The 16,470-nt window shown below is 37.8% G+C and overlaps 1 protein-coding gene across 2 annotated transcripts in view; it reads left to right on the top strand.

Moving 5' to 3' along the window:
* Nucleotides 1–16,470, top strand: part of Stacl (SH3 and cysteine-rich domain-containing protein) — an 876,542-nt gene that overhangs the window by 802,325 nt on the left and 57,747 nt on the right. For both annotated transcript variants that reach the window (XM_090388808.1, XM_090388807.1), the window contains one exon: nucleotides 5,019–5,101. In XM_090388808.1, coding sequence (XP_090244934.1) covers nucleotides 5,019–5,101 — 83 coding nt within the window. The remainder of the gene's footprint in view (nucleotides 1–5,018; nucleotides 5,102–16,470) is intronic.

Raw genomic sequence — 16,470 nt, 5'->3', positions numbered from 1 at the left:
AATTTTGTGATCATTTTCTATTTTTATATATGGCTTACAAACCTTTTCTTGAATTGTGACCAATTTTAATGGGTCACTGTAATCTTTTATCACCTTTTTATCTTTTACTGATTTTATTACTGTTCTTCATTAATTTACCGTTGTTGGAGCATTATAGCCTATGTTGCTGATGTGTCAATAAACACCAAACCCAACCAAAAAGCCCTATCACTAATGGATAAATGTTGATTTTTGTACTGCACATCAACCACAGTAACTGTGACTGGGGAACTTCCTCTGCCATGAATTACAGATAAGTTGTTGGGAGTATCTAACCAAGGAGGATGTCTTTGTGTGTATGTGCTAGGTGCAGAGAGTGTGAAGAAATTAGACTCCAACTCGGCGTTCTGATGGCCATATATGAAAGTTTGAGAATAAGGGCAGAAGCCCTCAAAAAAATTAATATGAGGGTCCTATCAAGCTTTCAGCTGCACAACTCAATGCTAGAGCTGTTTTCTGTGCATCAGGCAACAATAGCAGCAATCTCCAAGGCAGAATACGCTGGTCCCACAGGAGCTAGTTAATGTCAGTGACTCTATTGTCAGGGAAACAGGGAATATATTATGCAAAAAGGATAGGTGGAACAGGACCAGGCTATGTCTGCCAGGGGCAAAAGCTGATGACATTGTAGAGCAGATATCTTTTAAGGGCAAAAAAGATGATATTGTTGTACATGTTGCACTAATGATCTTAAGAGTAAGAGATCTGTAGATTTACTTAACAAGTACAGATCAATGTTGAAAAAAAGTTGCAAGTTAGGGTTGAATGTGAAAGTGTCTGCAATTCTGCCCAGATACAATAGGAGAGGATATATAATGAGAGCTTTGTCAATCAATTGCCATGGAGAGATTGTGCCGGGCTCATGAGGTAGAATTTTTTTTTAACGTAGTCTGTGCTTGCTAACAGGAGAGACTGCTTCTACAAGAATGGGATACTTTAAATAGGAAGGGTGCAAGAATAGTTGCTGATGCTATCAAGACAGTGTTAGGTGGGTCAAAAAACTGGTAGCTTAGAGGGGGTCACAGACTAAAGATTAACAGTAACTGCAGGCAGAGGCGAAAACGATTCTGATACTGTTTCTATTAGAATGAACAGCAGCCCAGAAAGGTGCTTGGATATTTCAAAGACTGCTGGGAGTCACCATGGAACAAGTAAATACATGGGCTTTGTTAGGGTAACTAAGAGTAAGAACAGGTGAATGTATACTTGCATGTAGCTGAATGCTAGAAGTGTAGTAAATAAATTTGTTGAATTTGAAGTTTTGGTCAAGACATCAAAGGCAGATATTGTTGGGGTAACACAGATATAAGCAGTGCAAAATTGGAATTTTGGGAGTGCAATATGTATAGGAAGGGAAGAGGGGTTATGCTGTTAGTTAAGAAACACATAAAATCTAAGGAAGTGCATCCAGTTGACATTGGATGCACTTCCTTACAAACACTAGGAAAGGGAAAATGAGAGGAGTATGTTAGAGGCCTAATGACTCTGATGAGTACAACAAAATGTGCAGAGAAATCAAGTCGGCTAGTAAATCAGAATGTCTTATAATGGGGATTGTAACTTTCCAGATATTGATTGGACCTTTTGGTTAGTCGACTAACTTGCATACTAGCAAAACTTTTGTGGATTTATTGGATGATTGTTTTCTACAGCGACATGTTCGAGGGGGCAAGCAGAGGAAGTAATACTCTTGATCTGATTATCAACAGTGATTATTCGTGCATTAAGAATATGCAGATAAAGAAACCACTAGGTGACAGTGATCACAGTGTACTGATGTGGGATTTATTTAAAGAAGTATCAAGGGTAAAGGGAAGGGTTTTTGTAGTCAACTTTTCATAAAGATGACTACAGTCGTCTCAGACAGTTTTCAAATTCTATACATTGGGATCAACTGATGATGTTAACAACAGCAAATTCTAAATGGGAAATATTCAAGGAATTAATCATACTAACATTCAAGGAATTAATCATACTTTTTCATGCTAACTAAGAAATACTGTTCAAGATTTAGACCTAAATGGATGTCAGATGAACTAATGAGGCTTGTGGCAGAGAAGAAAAATGCATGGGATGCATATAAATTATCAGGTGACACAGAAGCCTATAGTAGATGTAAGTTAGACTGTAATCAAGTCGCAAAGGCTGATTACGAGAAATCCTTGGCAAAGGATGCAAAGAAAAACAGCAAGAACTTCTTTACTTATGTAAACTCTAAAAGGAAGGGGATGAATCAGATTAGTCCACTTGATATTGATGGTTCGACTGTTGATGATCCTGCTCAGATAGTTGATAATCTGAATGAGTATTTTGCATCTACATTCACACATGAGGAGTTATTAAGGGAGGAAAATTATCAGACTGTAACAGGGTGCTTAATGATTTTGTAATAACTGAGAGCAAAGTGGAGGAGAAATTGTTGAAGTTAAATATTAAAAAGGCACCTGGGGTGGATGGAATCTATCCATTTATATTGAAAGAGGCAACAAAGGAAGTAAGCAAACCCTTAGCCATAATTATGACAGCATCCTTAGATTCAGGGGAGGTCCCAGTTGACTGGAGATGTGCAAATGTATCCCCAATTCAAAAGGGGGTTCAAAGTGACACAAATAATTATAGACCTATTAGTTCCAAAGAAAATAATGAGTTCACTGTTTTAAGAAGCATTGCAGCATCATCTAGACAAGACTGCATCAATAGTCGAGACATAGCATGGGTTTGTTAAGGGGAGGCCTTGACTGACCAGTTTGATTGGATACTACGATGTGGTCACAAAGGTATTGGAGGAAAAAAATAATTTTGATATCATATACTTGGATTTCAGGAAAGCTTTTTATACTGTTGCACACGGAAGGCTGCTGTACAAATTGGAGTGGTATAGTATTAAGGGCAAGTTGCAACAATGGATAAAGAGATGGTTGAGTGGGAGACGACAGAAGGTGGTAATGAGTGGACGCTGCTCTTTGTGGACTAATATTATTAATGGTGTCCCCCAGGGTTCGGTTCTGGGCCCACTGTTGTTTTGTGTATTTATCAATGATATCGATGAAGGTATATCAGGCTTAATGTACAACTTTGCAGATGATACAAAGTTGGCAGAGTTTTTAATAAAGAAAAGACAGTATGCTACAGCAACAGGATCTAGAAAAGTTAGGCAGATGGGCTGAGAAATGGCAACTGAAGTTTAAAAGTTTAATGTTGACAAATGCAAAGTACTGCATATGGGTAGCAGTAACCCAAGTGAAATGTACTGTGTGGTACTGCACTCAAGGAAGTGGAGAATGAAAATGACCTGGGGATAATTATGCAGTCAGATATGAAGTTCTATGTGCAGTGCAGACTGGCTGATCATGAAGTCTTGTGAATGATATACAGTACAGGAATTTTGCTAGCAGAGACAAGGAGGTGATTATCCTTTTGTATAAGGCAATGGTCAAGCCACACCTTGACTACTCTTTACAGGTCATTTTAGGAAGGATTTAGATTTGCTGGAATGAGTACAAAGGGGGCTAACAAGATTGGTGAGAGGAACAAAGTAGTGCTCTTACCAAGAAAGGCTTAAGTTCTACAAGTTAGTGTCTGGAGACTAGGCACGTGCAAGGTGATCTGATTGAGGTGAATAAAGCCTTGAATGGTTTGAGCAGGCTCAATGTGATGATTCTTCTGCTTGCTCAGATTACGAACCTGAGCAGGCATAGATTCAAATTGAGGAAAGGCAGTTGTAAAATAGATGTGTGGAAGTTTGCATTTAGCCAGCAGTTAGTTGATTGCCAGAACAGATTTACATCTGCAGTTGTGGAAGTTAATAGCTTAAATAAATTTAAGGCTGAACTAGACAGACATTTGGAGTGACTGGATGGGTAAAATGGGAAGGGGTTTTTTTTTTTTTTTTGGCTGATGCTGTATAAGATTGCTTTCTTCCATCATATGCCTCTGGTAATGCTAAAATCACTTGTTTCTTTAAATTTTTCATCATTTTGCACAGCCTAGTTGAGGAGAGGTAGCATTCTTTTTAATCTTTTTAACCCATTTGCTGCTACCTGTATTTGTGTATGTGCATTTGATATGCCATAATTTTTGGAACGTTTGAGAAATTACATTCCAAAATACTGAATATTCCAAAAATTCATAATAGCTGAAAAGTAAAATTCAGCTAAAAGCTAACACTTACTTTTGGGCTGAGCTGTATATCAGAACAAAACTCAAAATTTTATCAAAAGTTTATTCAATGTAAATGAACTAACCTAAATACAAGCAAAAAAAATACATGTACTAAGTTTTAAATAAAATGAAGAACTGCTGCTAACAGCCCAGAAATCAATCAGTATGCCAATAGAATCAACAGTTAATGTGCCTTTACTTTTACACCACTCATACATTGACTGCTTTAGAATGATAACCTGTGTTTATTATGGCACAACACTGTGTAACATTTATATGAATCAGATGCAGCAAACATGTTAAGCACCAGTATTCTCTATGTGCAGCCATGAAGCTGCTTTTGTTCTAGTAAAACAGCCTTACCAACAAAGCATGTTCTTTCTTTTGGAGTACCATTTAAAGACCCATTTGTGGCACATGCCATCCCTGTTTATAAATCCTTTTAGAATCATCAGCAATAGTAATGTGACAAAGTTATATTTACATTCTGATGCATACAGTACCAGTTTACTCTGGTGTCGGTTTTGGGACTAATATTTTTCGCACTTTCCATTTCTTCACATGGATAATGTCCATTCCAAATTTCATCTCTCTCTCTCTACTATTAACAATTTTTCATCTGAATTAAATACACAAATACCATCTCTTTTGTACCAAACACTTGCCATTTTACGCAATAAGTTACGATTAATAATGTAACTAATAACTTAAAAAACAAACATACTAGGCAATTGGAAATTCTAAAGTAAATAGTAGTCAGTGTGAGCTTTGATCAATCTATTTCTACCTTCATACACATTTCTTTTAACATTTTTCAGAAACCTCATCGTCTTCTTCCAACAAATCTGTATGTAGTTTTGTATAATTTTCGAAGCAGACACCAAGATGAACTTGACCTCAAGTAAGTAATATATTTTTTCTTTTTAGAACTGAACAATTTTTGTTAGTTTAATAAAAAGTTAAAAAAAGTTTTTATCAAATTAAAAAGTTAGTTTATTAAAAACTAATATAATTAAACATCTAATTTCAAAGAAAATAAATTCTGTTTTCAATCCTTAACTTGCATTGCTGATAGTCCAGAAATATGGTCCAAAATACAGGTAGTTCTCGACTTTACGAGTTAATTTGTTCCTAGCTCGCGCTCGTAAAGCGAGAATTTATTTCCCATAGACATAATGTTAAAAATGGGGGTTATGTTATCAACAATGAAATTAGTTAGCTAATTAGTTTATGTTTAAACAATGATTGATTTATCAAATGTACCCCCAAAGAAATGAAAACGTAGCCTGTAAAATCAAGCAAATTATAATAACAGAGAAATTATTTATAACTTACAAATGTTAAAAAATGTTTATTCTTCATCAACATCATCACCCTCGAGCCGACCGGGCTAGCCGAGTGGGTAAAGTACCTGCCCGGCAACCCAAAGGTCGCGGGTTCAATTCCCGCCTCGGGCTTGGATCAAAGTACTGCAAAAACCTTGGGAGATACAATATGGCCACAGAAGCCGATGCGCCAACAACTACCAAATCAAAAAAAAAAAAAAAAAAATCACCCTCGACTAAATGCACACTTGTTGATCACTCATTATTGGCTCGGCACTCGTTGGTTTGTTGCATAAGGAGTCGTGTTATTCAGAAATGCTTCAAGAGGCATTTATTTACAAGATAATCTTCTTTTTTAATTATAAATTTCACGATTGCATAAGCATTTTTTAACGGCACACACAAATTGCAGCTAACACGATTCGCATGGAGTAACAAGTTTATGAAGCTTTAAAAAAAAAAAAAGAATGAAGAGAAGATTCTGGAATTGTTTTTTATACAACTGAAGATTTCAGTAAAGGAAAACACATTTCACCATAATAATGTAAAAAAACCACATAATTCCAGCTATTGATATTATCGCAAATGCAATAAGATCGAGTTTACTACCCATTTATAATTAGATGCACTAAGAGAAAAGCCCAATAAACGGGAAAGTGCAAATTGTTTTTATTGTTTTATGGTAGTGACCTCCGGAAACGTGCTTTAGAAAAATATCACAAAGGCATTCAAAATCGATTCTTATAATGGAACATATGTAACAATAAAAGGATAGTGCATTTTACTGATTTTAACTGTTAACTAATACAATTTACAAACCATGCTCGTGACATTTTAGAGAGATAAATAGCTTAGTTATACAGCGAAAATTAACTTCCGAGGTCTTCAAACGAATTACCAAAAAACAGTGTTATTGGGTTCACATTACGATATTTTCATGATACGATGGTGTGTCTGGAACTGATTAGCATTAGTAGAGGCATTTGATGCAAGAAAGCAAGCTTATGCAGCATCAGCCAAAAAAAAAAAAAAAAAAAACCCACTTCCACTTCACCCCTCTGTTCGTTCAAAATACCTGTCCAGCTGAGCCTTAAACTTATTTAGGCTATCAACCTCCACTACAAGGGATGGAGGTCTGTTCCACCAACCAACCACCCGCTGGCTAAAGGCAAATTTCCGCACGTCTATCCTACATCTGTCTTTCCTCAATTTGAATTTATGCCCTCTCAGGTGATTATTCTGAGCTACAGGAAGAATCCCATCAGCATTGAGCATGCTCAAACCATTCAAGGCTTTATACACCTCTATCAGATCACCTCGCTGGTGCCTAGTCTCCAGACACTGTAATTTGCAAAACTTAAGCCTTTCTTCGTAAGAGACCCCTTTGTTCCATTCACTAATCTTGTTGCCCTTTTCTGTACTCGTTCCAGCAGCTCTACATCCTTCTTGAAATGAGGCCTCCAGACCTGTATACAGTACTCTAGGTGTGGCCTGACCATTGCCTTATACAAGGGAATAATCACCTCCTTATCCCTGCTGGAAAAATTCCTGTATATCATTGACAATACTCCATGAGCTACTCTTGCAGCCCGTCTGCACTGCTCAGAGAACTTCATATCTGCCTGCACAACCACCCCCAAGTCCCTTTCATTCTCTACCACTGTCAGTGTAGTACCACAGAGTTGATACGTTGCTCTGGGGTGCTGTTTCCCATGTGTAGTACTTTACATTTGTCAATGTTAAACTTCATTTGCCACCTCTCAGCCCATCTGCTCAACCTTTCCAGATCCTGTTGCAGCAGCATAGTGTCAGTAGTGTCCTTGACAACCCTGCCAACCTTTGTATCGTCTGCAAACTTGGACATTAAGCTTGAAATACATTTATGTATTTCAAGCTTAATGAATACATTTATGAATACAGAAAACTATCATTTATGAATACAGAAAACAATAATGGACCCAACACTGAGCCCTGAGGGACTCCACTAATAACATTAGTCCACGATGAGCAGTGTCCATTGATTACCACTCTCTGTCTTCTCCCCCTCAACCACCCCTTTATCCATAGCAGCAATTTGCCTCCAATGTCACACTGCTCCAATTTGTGTAGCAGTCTTACATGTGCAACAGTATCAAAAGCCTTTCTAAGATCCAAGTATATAATATCAAAGCTATTCCCTGCATCCAGTTCTTTTGTGACTGCATCATAATATCCAATCAAATTGGTCAGGCAAGACTTCCCCTTAACAAAACCATGCTGTGTCCGAGCTATAACTGAAGTCTTGTCTAAACGATCCTGCAGTGATATTAATATCATAAAGCGGGGTTAACTCTATTGTATAGTTTTGCATGTGGTTTGGATGCAGTATTTATGACTGTTTAACATTTATTTTTTGCAATTAATGTTCATATTTTCGATTTTGTTGATACTTCGGGGGAAAAAAAACTCACAAACCCGGGAACTCGTAAGCCTGATATACCATCATCAATATCATTCATAAATACAGAAAACAACAATGGACCCAACACCGAACCAGGAGGGACTCCACTAACAACATTAGTTCATGAAGAGTAGTGTCCATTGATTACCACTCTGTCTTCTCCCACTCAACCATCCCTTTATCCATAGCATCAATTTTCCTCCAATGCCACACTGCTCTAATTTGTGCAGCAGTTTTCCATGTGCAACACTATCAAATGCCTTTCTAAGATACAAATATATGATATCAAAGTTATTCTTTGCATCCAGTTCTTTTGTGACTGCAGTCACAAAAGAACTGGATGCAAAGAATAACCTTTGCATGATCCTGCAATGCTTCTTTAACCTGTGTCTAGCTTTGTGGATTGGGATCACATTTGCACATCTCCCATCCGTGGGTACCTCCCCAGAGTCCAGGGAAGCTCTCATAATTATGGCTAGGGGTTTGCTTACTTCCTTTGCCGCTTCCTTTAATATAACTGGATAGATTCCATCCACCCCCAGGTGCCTTTCTTATGTTTAACTTCAACATTTTCTCCTCCACTTTTCTCTTAGTTATTACAAGATTATCTAGCTCACTGCCAGAGTTTAATACACCTCTGGCATTCCCATCCCTGAATAACTCCTCATGTGTGATTGTAGATGCAAAATATTCATTTAGTTTGTCATCTACCTGAGCAGTATCATCAACAGTTGAACCACCGATATCAAGTGGACCAATCTGATTCATCCCGTTCTTCCTAGAGTTTACATAAGTAAAGAACTCTTTTCTGTTTTTCTTTGCATCCTTTGCCAAAGATTTCTCATAATCTGCCTTTGCCTGCCTAATCTCCTTTATGACCTTTCCCTTTACCCCTTTCCCTTTAGCACTTACCTCTTTGAGTAAATTCCACTTCAGCACACTGTGATCGCTGCCACCTAGTGGTTCCTTTATCTTCAGATTCTTAATGCATGAATAATCACTACTGATAATCAGATCAAGAGTAGTACTCCCTCTAGTTGCCTCCCAAACATGCTGCTGTAAAAAAACAATCATCCGATAAATCCACAGAAGCCTTGCTAGTGTGTGAGCGACCAACCCACAAATTCCAGTCAATCTCTGGGAAATTAAAATCCCCCATAATAAGACACTGATTTACTGGCCCACTCTATTTCTCTGCACAATTGCTCATTATACTCATCAGATTCATTAGGCCTAAAACACACACCTACTCTCATTTTGCCTTTCCCAGTGCTTATGTCACACCAAACAGACTCAACATTGCATTATCCACCAACATCAACTGTATGCATTTCCTGTCCTGTGTATCCTTTCTGTACACACTGTACTCCCCAAATTCCAATTCTGCACTGCTTACATCTGTGTGACACCACATCTCTGATATCCCAACAATATTTGCCTTTGATGTCTTGACTAGCACTTCAAGCTCATCGAATTTATTAACTATACTCCTAGCATTGGTGTACATGCAAGTATACATGCACCTGCTTCTATTCTTAGTTACCCTAACACAGCCCATGTATTTACTTGTTCCACTATGACTCCCAGCAGTCCTGGAAATCCCCATTGCCTTGCTTTCAAGGCTGCTGCTCAATTGCATATCAATAGAAGCCGTGCAAGAAGCACTTTCACCTCTGTTGTTGTTATTTGGTTTTTAGGAGCATTAGCAACTAAGGCCATATTGCTCCGGGGATATGCAGTGGTCATTCATTGACCTTTCCACATCCTCTGTATTTGGTGGCTCATGGGCTCAAACCCCAGTCTAATCAAGAAGCATGTGCTATGCACTGCTGCTCCTGCCCACCTGGCTACAGAGGCGCCACTTTCACCTCTGCCAGTGGCTACTGTTAATCATATAGTCCATGTATCCCCCCCAAGCTAGCAGTTTTCCGAGCCACCTAACTGACTCGATAGCATCAGCAAATATTCTTGCACCCTTTCTATTTAAGTGTATCCCATCCCTGTAGAAGCAGTCTCTCCTGTTAACAAGCACAGACCTGGCTGAGAAAAATTTTACCTCTTGAGCCTTGCACAATCTCTCCAGGGCCGAATTGATCGACAAGACTCTCATCATATACTCCCTCCTATTGTGTCTGGGCAGAATTGCAGACACTTTCAAATTCAACCCTAACTCACGGCTTTTTTTCAGCATTGACTTGTACTTGTTAAGTAATTCTGCCGGTCTCTTACTCTTAATATCATTAGTGCCAACATGTACAACAATATCACCCTTTGTGCTCTTAAAAGATGATATCTGCTCTACAACGTCATCAACTTTTCCCCCTGGCAGACATACCCTAGTCCTCTTCCATCTATCCTTTTTTGCACAATATGTTTCCCGTTTTCCTGACAATAGAATCACCTACAACAACTAGTTCCTTTGGAACCAGCGCATTCTGCCTTGGGAGTTGCTTCTGTGTTGCGTGATGTTCAAGTGCAAGCTCTAGCATTGATTTGGGCAGCTGAGAGCTTGATGGGCTCCTCAATTTAAATCCTTCGAGGGAATCCATCCTGTCCTTCAAGCTCTCATATAAGCCCATGACAATGCAGAGTTGGCGCCTGGTTTCCTCACACTCCTTACATCGCGCACCCACACAGACATTACCCTTGACAATATCATGTCCTGTTCCTGATTGCTCCACAAACATCAAACAAGCAGTGCATTTCAATAGACTGTGAATAATTCAGAGGATAACCACCCCCTCAATTCTCCCCTGAGCCACAGCACTTCCATTAGTTTGAGCCTTTTGCTCAAACTAATGGAAAACTAACGATAAACTATTGCTCAACCTCTAATTTATTGGAGAATTGTTTTCTACAGCAATATGTTCAAGGGGTAACCAGAAGGAGTAATACCCTTGATCTGATTATCAGCAGTGATGATGCATGCATTAGGAATTTGCAGATAAAGGAACCACTAGGTGACAGTGATCACAGTGTATTGATGTGGGGTTTACTTAAAGATATAACTACGACCATGGGTAAAGGGAAGGGTTTTTGTTTTTGTAAATGTGGTCCAGAGGTCCAGACAGTTTTTAAATTCTAAATGGGAAGCCTTCAGGGACTTAATCTTGGAGGCTACTAGGCTTTTCATACCAACCAAGAAATATTATTCAAGGTTCAGGCCTATATGGATGTCAAATGAATTAATGAGTCTCGTGGCAAAGAAGAAAAATGCATGGGATGCATATAAATTATCAGGAGACACAGAAGCCTACAACAGATATAAGAGGTTAGGCAAGTGAAGGCTGATAATGAGAAGTCCTTGGCAAAAGATGCAAAGAAAAACAGCAAAGACTTCTTTACTTATGTAAACTCGAAGGAAGGGGATGAATCAGATTGGTCCACTGGATGTTGGTGGTTCGACCGTTGATCTTGCTCAGATAGCTGACAAACTGAAATAGTATTCTGCATCTACATTCACACATGAGAGCGCCTACGTAGCCAGGTGGGAAGGAGCAGCAGAGCATAGCACACGCTTCTTGATTAGATCAGGGTTCGAGCCCGTCACCACCAAATACGGAAGATGGAGAACGGTCAGGGAATGACCACTGCATATTCCCGGAGCAATATGGCCTTAGTTGTTAATGCTCCTAAAAACCAAATAACAAACAAACATTCACACATGAGGAATTCTGTAAGGAAGGGGATTACAGAAGTTTACTAAACTCTAACGAGGAGCTAAATGATTCTGTAATAACGGAAAACAAATTCGAGGAGAAATTGTTGAATTTAAACATAAAAAAGGCAGATGGAATTTATCCCGCTATATTGAAGGAGGCAGCGAATCCTTAGCCATAATTATTAGAGCATCCTTAGATTCAGGGGAGGTCCCCATGGACTGGAGAAGTGAAAATGTATCCCCAATTCACAAAGGGGGATTCAAAGGGTGACACAAATAATTATAGACCTGTTAGTTCCGGGAAAAATAATGGAGTCACTGGTTAAAGAAGTGATGCAGGATCACCTAGACGAGACTGCAGTAATAGTTCAGACACAGCATGGGTTTGTTAAGGGGAAGTATTGTCCGACCAATCTGATTGGATACTACAATGTTGTCACAAAGTAACTGGATGAAAAATAATTTTGATATCATATACTTGGATTTCAGGAACGCTTTTGATACTGTTGCACATGAAAGACTGCTTTACAAATTGGAGCAGTATGGAATTAAGGGCAAATTGCTGCAATGGATAAAGGGATGGTTGAGTGGGAGATGGCACAGAATGGTAATAAATGGACACTACTCTACATGGAATAATGTTATTAGTGGAATCCCCCAGAGTTCGGTGCTGGGCCCATTGTTGTTTTGTGAATTTATTAATGATATCGATGAAGGTATGTCAGGCATAATATCCAAGTTTGCAGATGATACAAAAGTTGGCAGAGTTGTTAATGACAGAAAAGATAGTATGCTACTGCAACAGGATCTAGAAACTAAGGCAGATGGGCTGAGAAGTGGTGGCTGAAGCTTAACATTGACTAATGCAAAGTACTGTATATGGGTAGCAGTAACCAAAGAGGAAATGTACTGTGTGGTACTACACTCAGAGAAGTGTGGAATGAAAAAGACTGGGGGTAATTGTGCAGTCGGATATGAAGTTCTCTGAGCAGTGCAGATGAGCTGCCAGAGTAGGTAATGGAGTCTCGTCATATGAAATATAGGAATTTTACTACCAGGAATAAGGAAGTGATTATTCCTTTGCTTATAGGTCTGGAAGCCTCATTTTAGGAAGGATGTAGGATTGCTAGAATGCAGGCTCAGTATTGGTGGGATTCTTCTGCATGCTGAGATTTACGGACCTGAGGGGGCATAGATTCATATTGAGGAAACACAGTTGTAGAGTAGAGGTGCAGAAGTTTGCCTTTAGCAAGTGGCTAGTTGATTGTTGGAACAGATTTCTATCTGTTGTTATGGAAATTGATAGCTTAAATAAATTTAAGGCTGTTTTTATGTTTTTTTTTGGCTGATGCTGTATAAACTTGCATCCTTGCATCATATGCCTCAACTAATGCTAAATGCTAATGTGATTAAATTTTTTGAGGCTCTGTATTTAATGCGCATTCTGGCTTGATTAAATTTACAAAACTGATCATCAGTGGTTTTCGACATTTTTTTAATAAAGGCACCTATACTGAATTTTCTGCTTGTTAGATCCAATTCTCTCTCTCTTTGTGCATATATATATATATATATATATATATATAGTAGGAATATATAACAGTTAAGAAGGAAAATAAGCAGGAAAAGGGAAATAACAAAAGTTAGAGTACGTTTAATGCTCTTAAACAGACACTTTATTTATTCTTTATTCATTTATATATATATATAAATAAATAAAGAATAAATGGCACATTATTTATATATATATAATATTAAAAAAATGTTATATGATAGTTATTACAATAATATACCTATAAATAAAATTACAATTCATAATACAAATTATATATATAATAAGTGTATTCTTTATATAGAGGTACTAAATAAACATCAACTCTAAATCACCGCAAAATTAAAAAGATACTGTACACCTTTTTATAATAAAATAAATATATAAATTTAAAAAAAAAAATAATAAGTTACTTAAACCCAAATTACGTGGCGCCCCTGAAATGTTGTTGCGCCCTAAGGCACTGTGGCACCACATTTGAAAACCACTGCTGACCAAGAACAGATGAGTATGCAGCAATATTGGTGAGCCTTCAATATAAAAGATGATTTAAAATTCATTGATGCTGCATGGTGTGATGTTCCACATAACAGAATTCAAAGTTTGTGGTATAAGTTATGTCCTCATCTTAGCAACTCCTTCAAAGGCTCTGATAACAATGAAAATTATGCACAAACTAAAGACAAATGCGTGAAACCCACTAAAAAGATTGGGTTCCTCGAAGTGGAGGTAATTGATGTCAATGATTTAATTGATTTGCATCATCAAGAATTGTTTGATCTGTTTGAAGATCTGTTTGCACTGGAGCAGCATCACATATAAGAGGAGGAGTGGACAAAAGCCCAGAGATTAAAGAATGGAGCCTGAGAGTGAAAGGAATATCAAAAGCATTAAATCTTATAGATGAAGACCCTAACCTTAAACGAAACTCTAAAGTGCATCGTGAAGTTATACAAAACTTGATTGCTATTATTAGTTGTTGCATGAGAAGAGACAATGTGCAAAGAAACTCTGGTTTCCTTTTTCAAGCACTCAAGAGAGCAGTCAAGTGAACCCTCCACCTCCCAGATTAGCATAACACACCTATCTGGTCTGAATCTGAGGGAATGGAATCTGACCATGATGATCCCTCTCCTCAATCTGTTTAAGGCTCCATTCCAGTCTCTCTCTCTCTCTCTCTCTCTCTCTCTCTCTCTCTCTCTCTCTCTCTCTCTCTCTCTCTCTCTCTCTACTTGTTCTTACTGTACAAAGAAAATTAAATCAATAAAGATGAATGAATCTCTTTGGTTGCTCATCATTTTCTTTAGAGTGCTCAGTCTTCTAACCATAGCAAACAAATGGTATGTACTTGTGTGTGTGTGTGTGTGTGTGTGTGTGTGTGTGTGTGTGTGTGTGTGTGTGTGTGTGTGTGTGTGTGTGTGTGTGTGTGTGTGTCAGGGTGGCTCCCAGGCTAAAAACCCATTGCATTGGTACAGAATCTGACCACGATGATCCCTTTCTCAGGTCCTGTAAAGTGGGCCTGAGAAAAAGTTTAATGTAAGTATTAGTGTGTGTTGTGTTGTTTGTTTCGGGCCACCAGACAGCGGCCAACACCTGGGAAGGTGCTGCCAAAAAATAAGTAAATCAATAAAAACGAATGAATTTCTTTAGTTGCTCATCATTTTCTTGAGTGCCCAGTCTTCTAACCAAAAAAAACAATTGGTATGTACAGTAGGAGTAACTTATCTAGATGCGAGAGTTATTCTCACAGACCTATTATCACATTTTTTTGATGATTGTTTTCATTATGCATAAATTTAAATTGCACAAGACAATCTGGAACATAACCCTTGAATAAATTAAGAAGTCGCTGCATTATGATACAAAGTTAGGAGCTCTACAATAAGAGCTGAATCTGAAATTGAACCCATCAGCTGGATAAAACAAAAAGATGATTAAAATAGAATCCACACATAACTGAATGGAAAACACAAGATTAATAAAAAAGGGGGGGGGGGACTTGAGACTTTAATCCAAGAGAGGCCTAAGAAGATCCAAATTAAGGTGGAAGAATGCAATTAGGCTAGAAGACTGAATGGATACAATAAACTGTAGGCTTAATACAGAAAGGAAGAAAAAAATGTTAAGGAGGATAAAGAAATGAATAAATTTGAAACTAGTTTGTTTAATAAGGAAAAAAAAAAAAAAAAAAAAGCATAGGACAGTTATAGTGATGAAAATCTCTGAAGTATATATCAGTTAAGTTGAACTCTTTAACAGTGCCACAAAAATGGTTAGTGGCATAGGCTGAGTATGAAAAATCACTACCTAGGAACAAGGAGCAAATCAGCTCAGATTCAAATGTAAGGGATGCAAAAAAGTCATTAATCAATCTTTACAGATGAAAGCATCTTCACAGAAAGGAGAAAATGAACTGACCCCTAAAAAATTAACAATATGAAGATTTATGAGGATTTTTTACTAGAAAAACTTTTTCAGCCTAGAAACAAGTAATGACCCCTGAGGCAGATAGCATATACTTATTTTGAAGGAAGCTATGGAGGAGTGCCAATAACCATTAAAGTTAATTATGAGGACATTACTGAACTTGGGGGAGGGAGCTATTTCCCTTGGACTTGAGAAGCACTAATGTAGTACCATTCAATATCAGTAGTTTTAAAAAGTTAAATGGGTAACTACAGACTGCTCTGCCTGACTTCAATGGTATGAAAATGTATGGAGACATTGGTTAAGAATGCAATGCAGGGACATCTAGATAGAAATGGTATTCTAAATTATGCCTCTTTCTAAAAGATTTTTAGAAAATCTTTTAGAATTGAAAAGTGAAAAGTTACACAACTATTTTACCATTGGCCCAATACCGAGCAGTTTTGACAATACAACCATTCCACAATAACTAATGATAATGAAATTTGTATGGACTTTGAAAGAATAGAATCCTTTGTACTGCTACCTAATTTTCTTTTAGACAGCCTGTGTTAAACACAAGTGAATGAAAGCTGCTGTGCTAATACTCTTTAGAAATGACAGTCTAATGGTCCTAAAAACATTCATTATAAATAGTAAACATTAGTGAACCTTTATTGCAGTCTAATGCTTCATTGTAAGGATTATGAAACTCAGAAACTGAATAATCCATTTCTTGGCTAAGATAAAGAAAGCCAACACAAGAACATCGAGAAACATCAGATAACTTACGCAGAAAATTAGTTTCCCAACGCCGGACTCCAGCACTGCTCGCTCAGTAAACAGACGGTAGGTGTTATCAGTCTGGAGCCGAAATCGAGAAGGA

Source organism: Mastigoproctus giganteus, chromosome 14 (genome assembly GCF_048544385.1).
Source record: "Mastigoproctus giganteus isolate SK-2022 chromosome 14, ASM4854438v1, whole genome shotgun sequence".
NCBI classification, from domain to species: Eukaryota; Metazoa; Arthropoda; class Arachnida; order Uropygi; family Thelyphonidae; genus Mastigoproctus; species Mastigoproctus giganteus.
The sequence above is the reverse complement of the archived record's forward strand: the minus strand, read 5'-3'. Positions and strand labels throughout refer to the sequence as shown.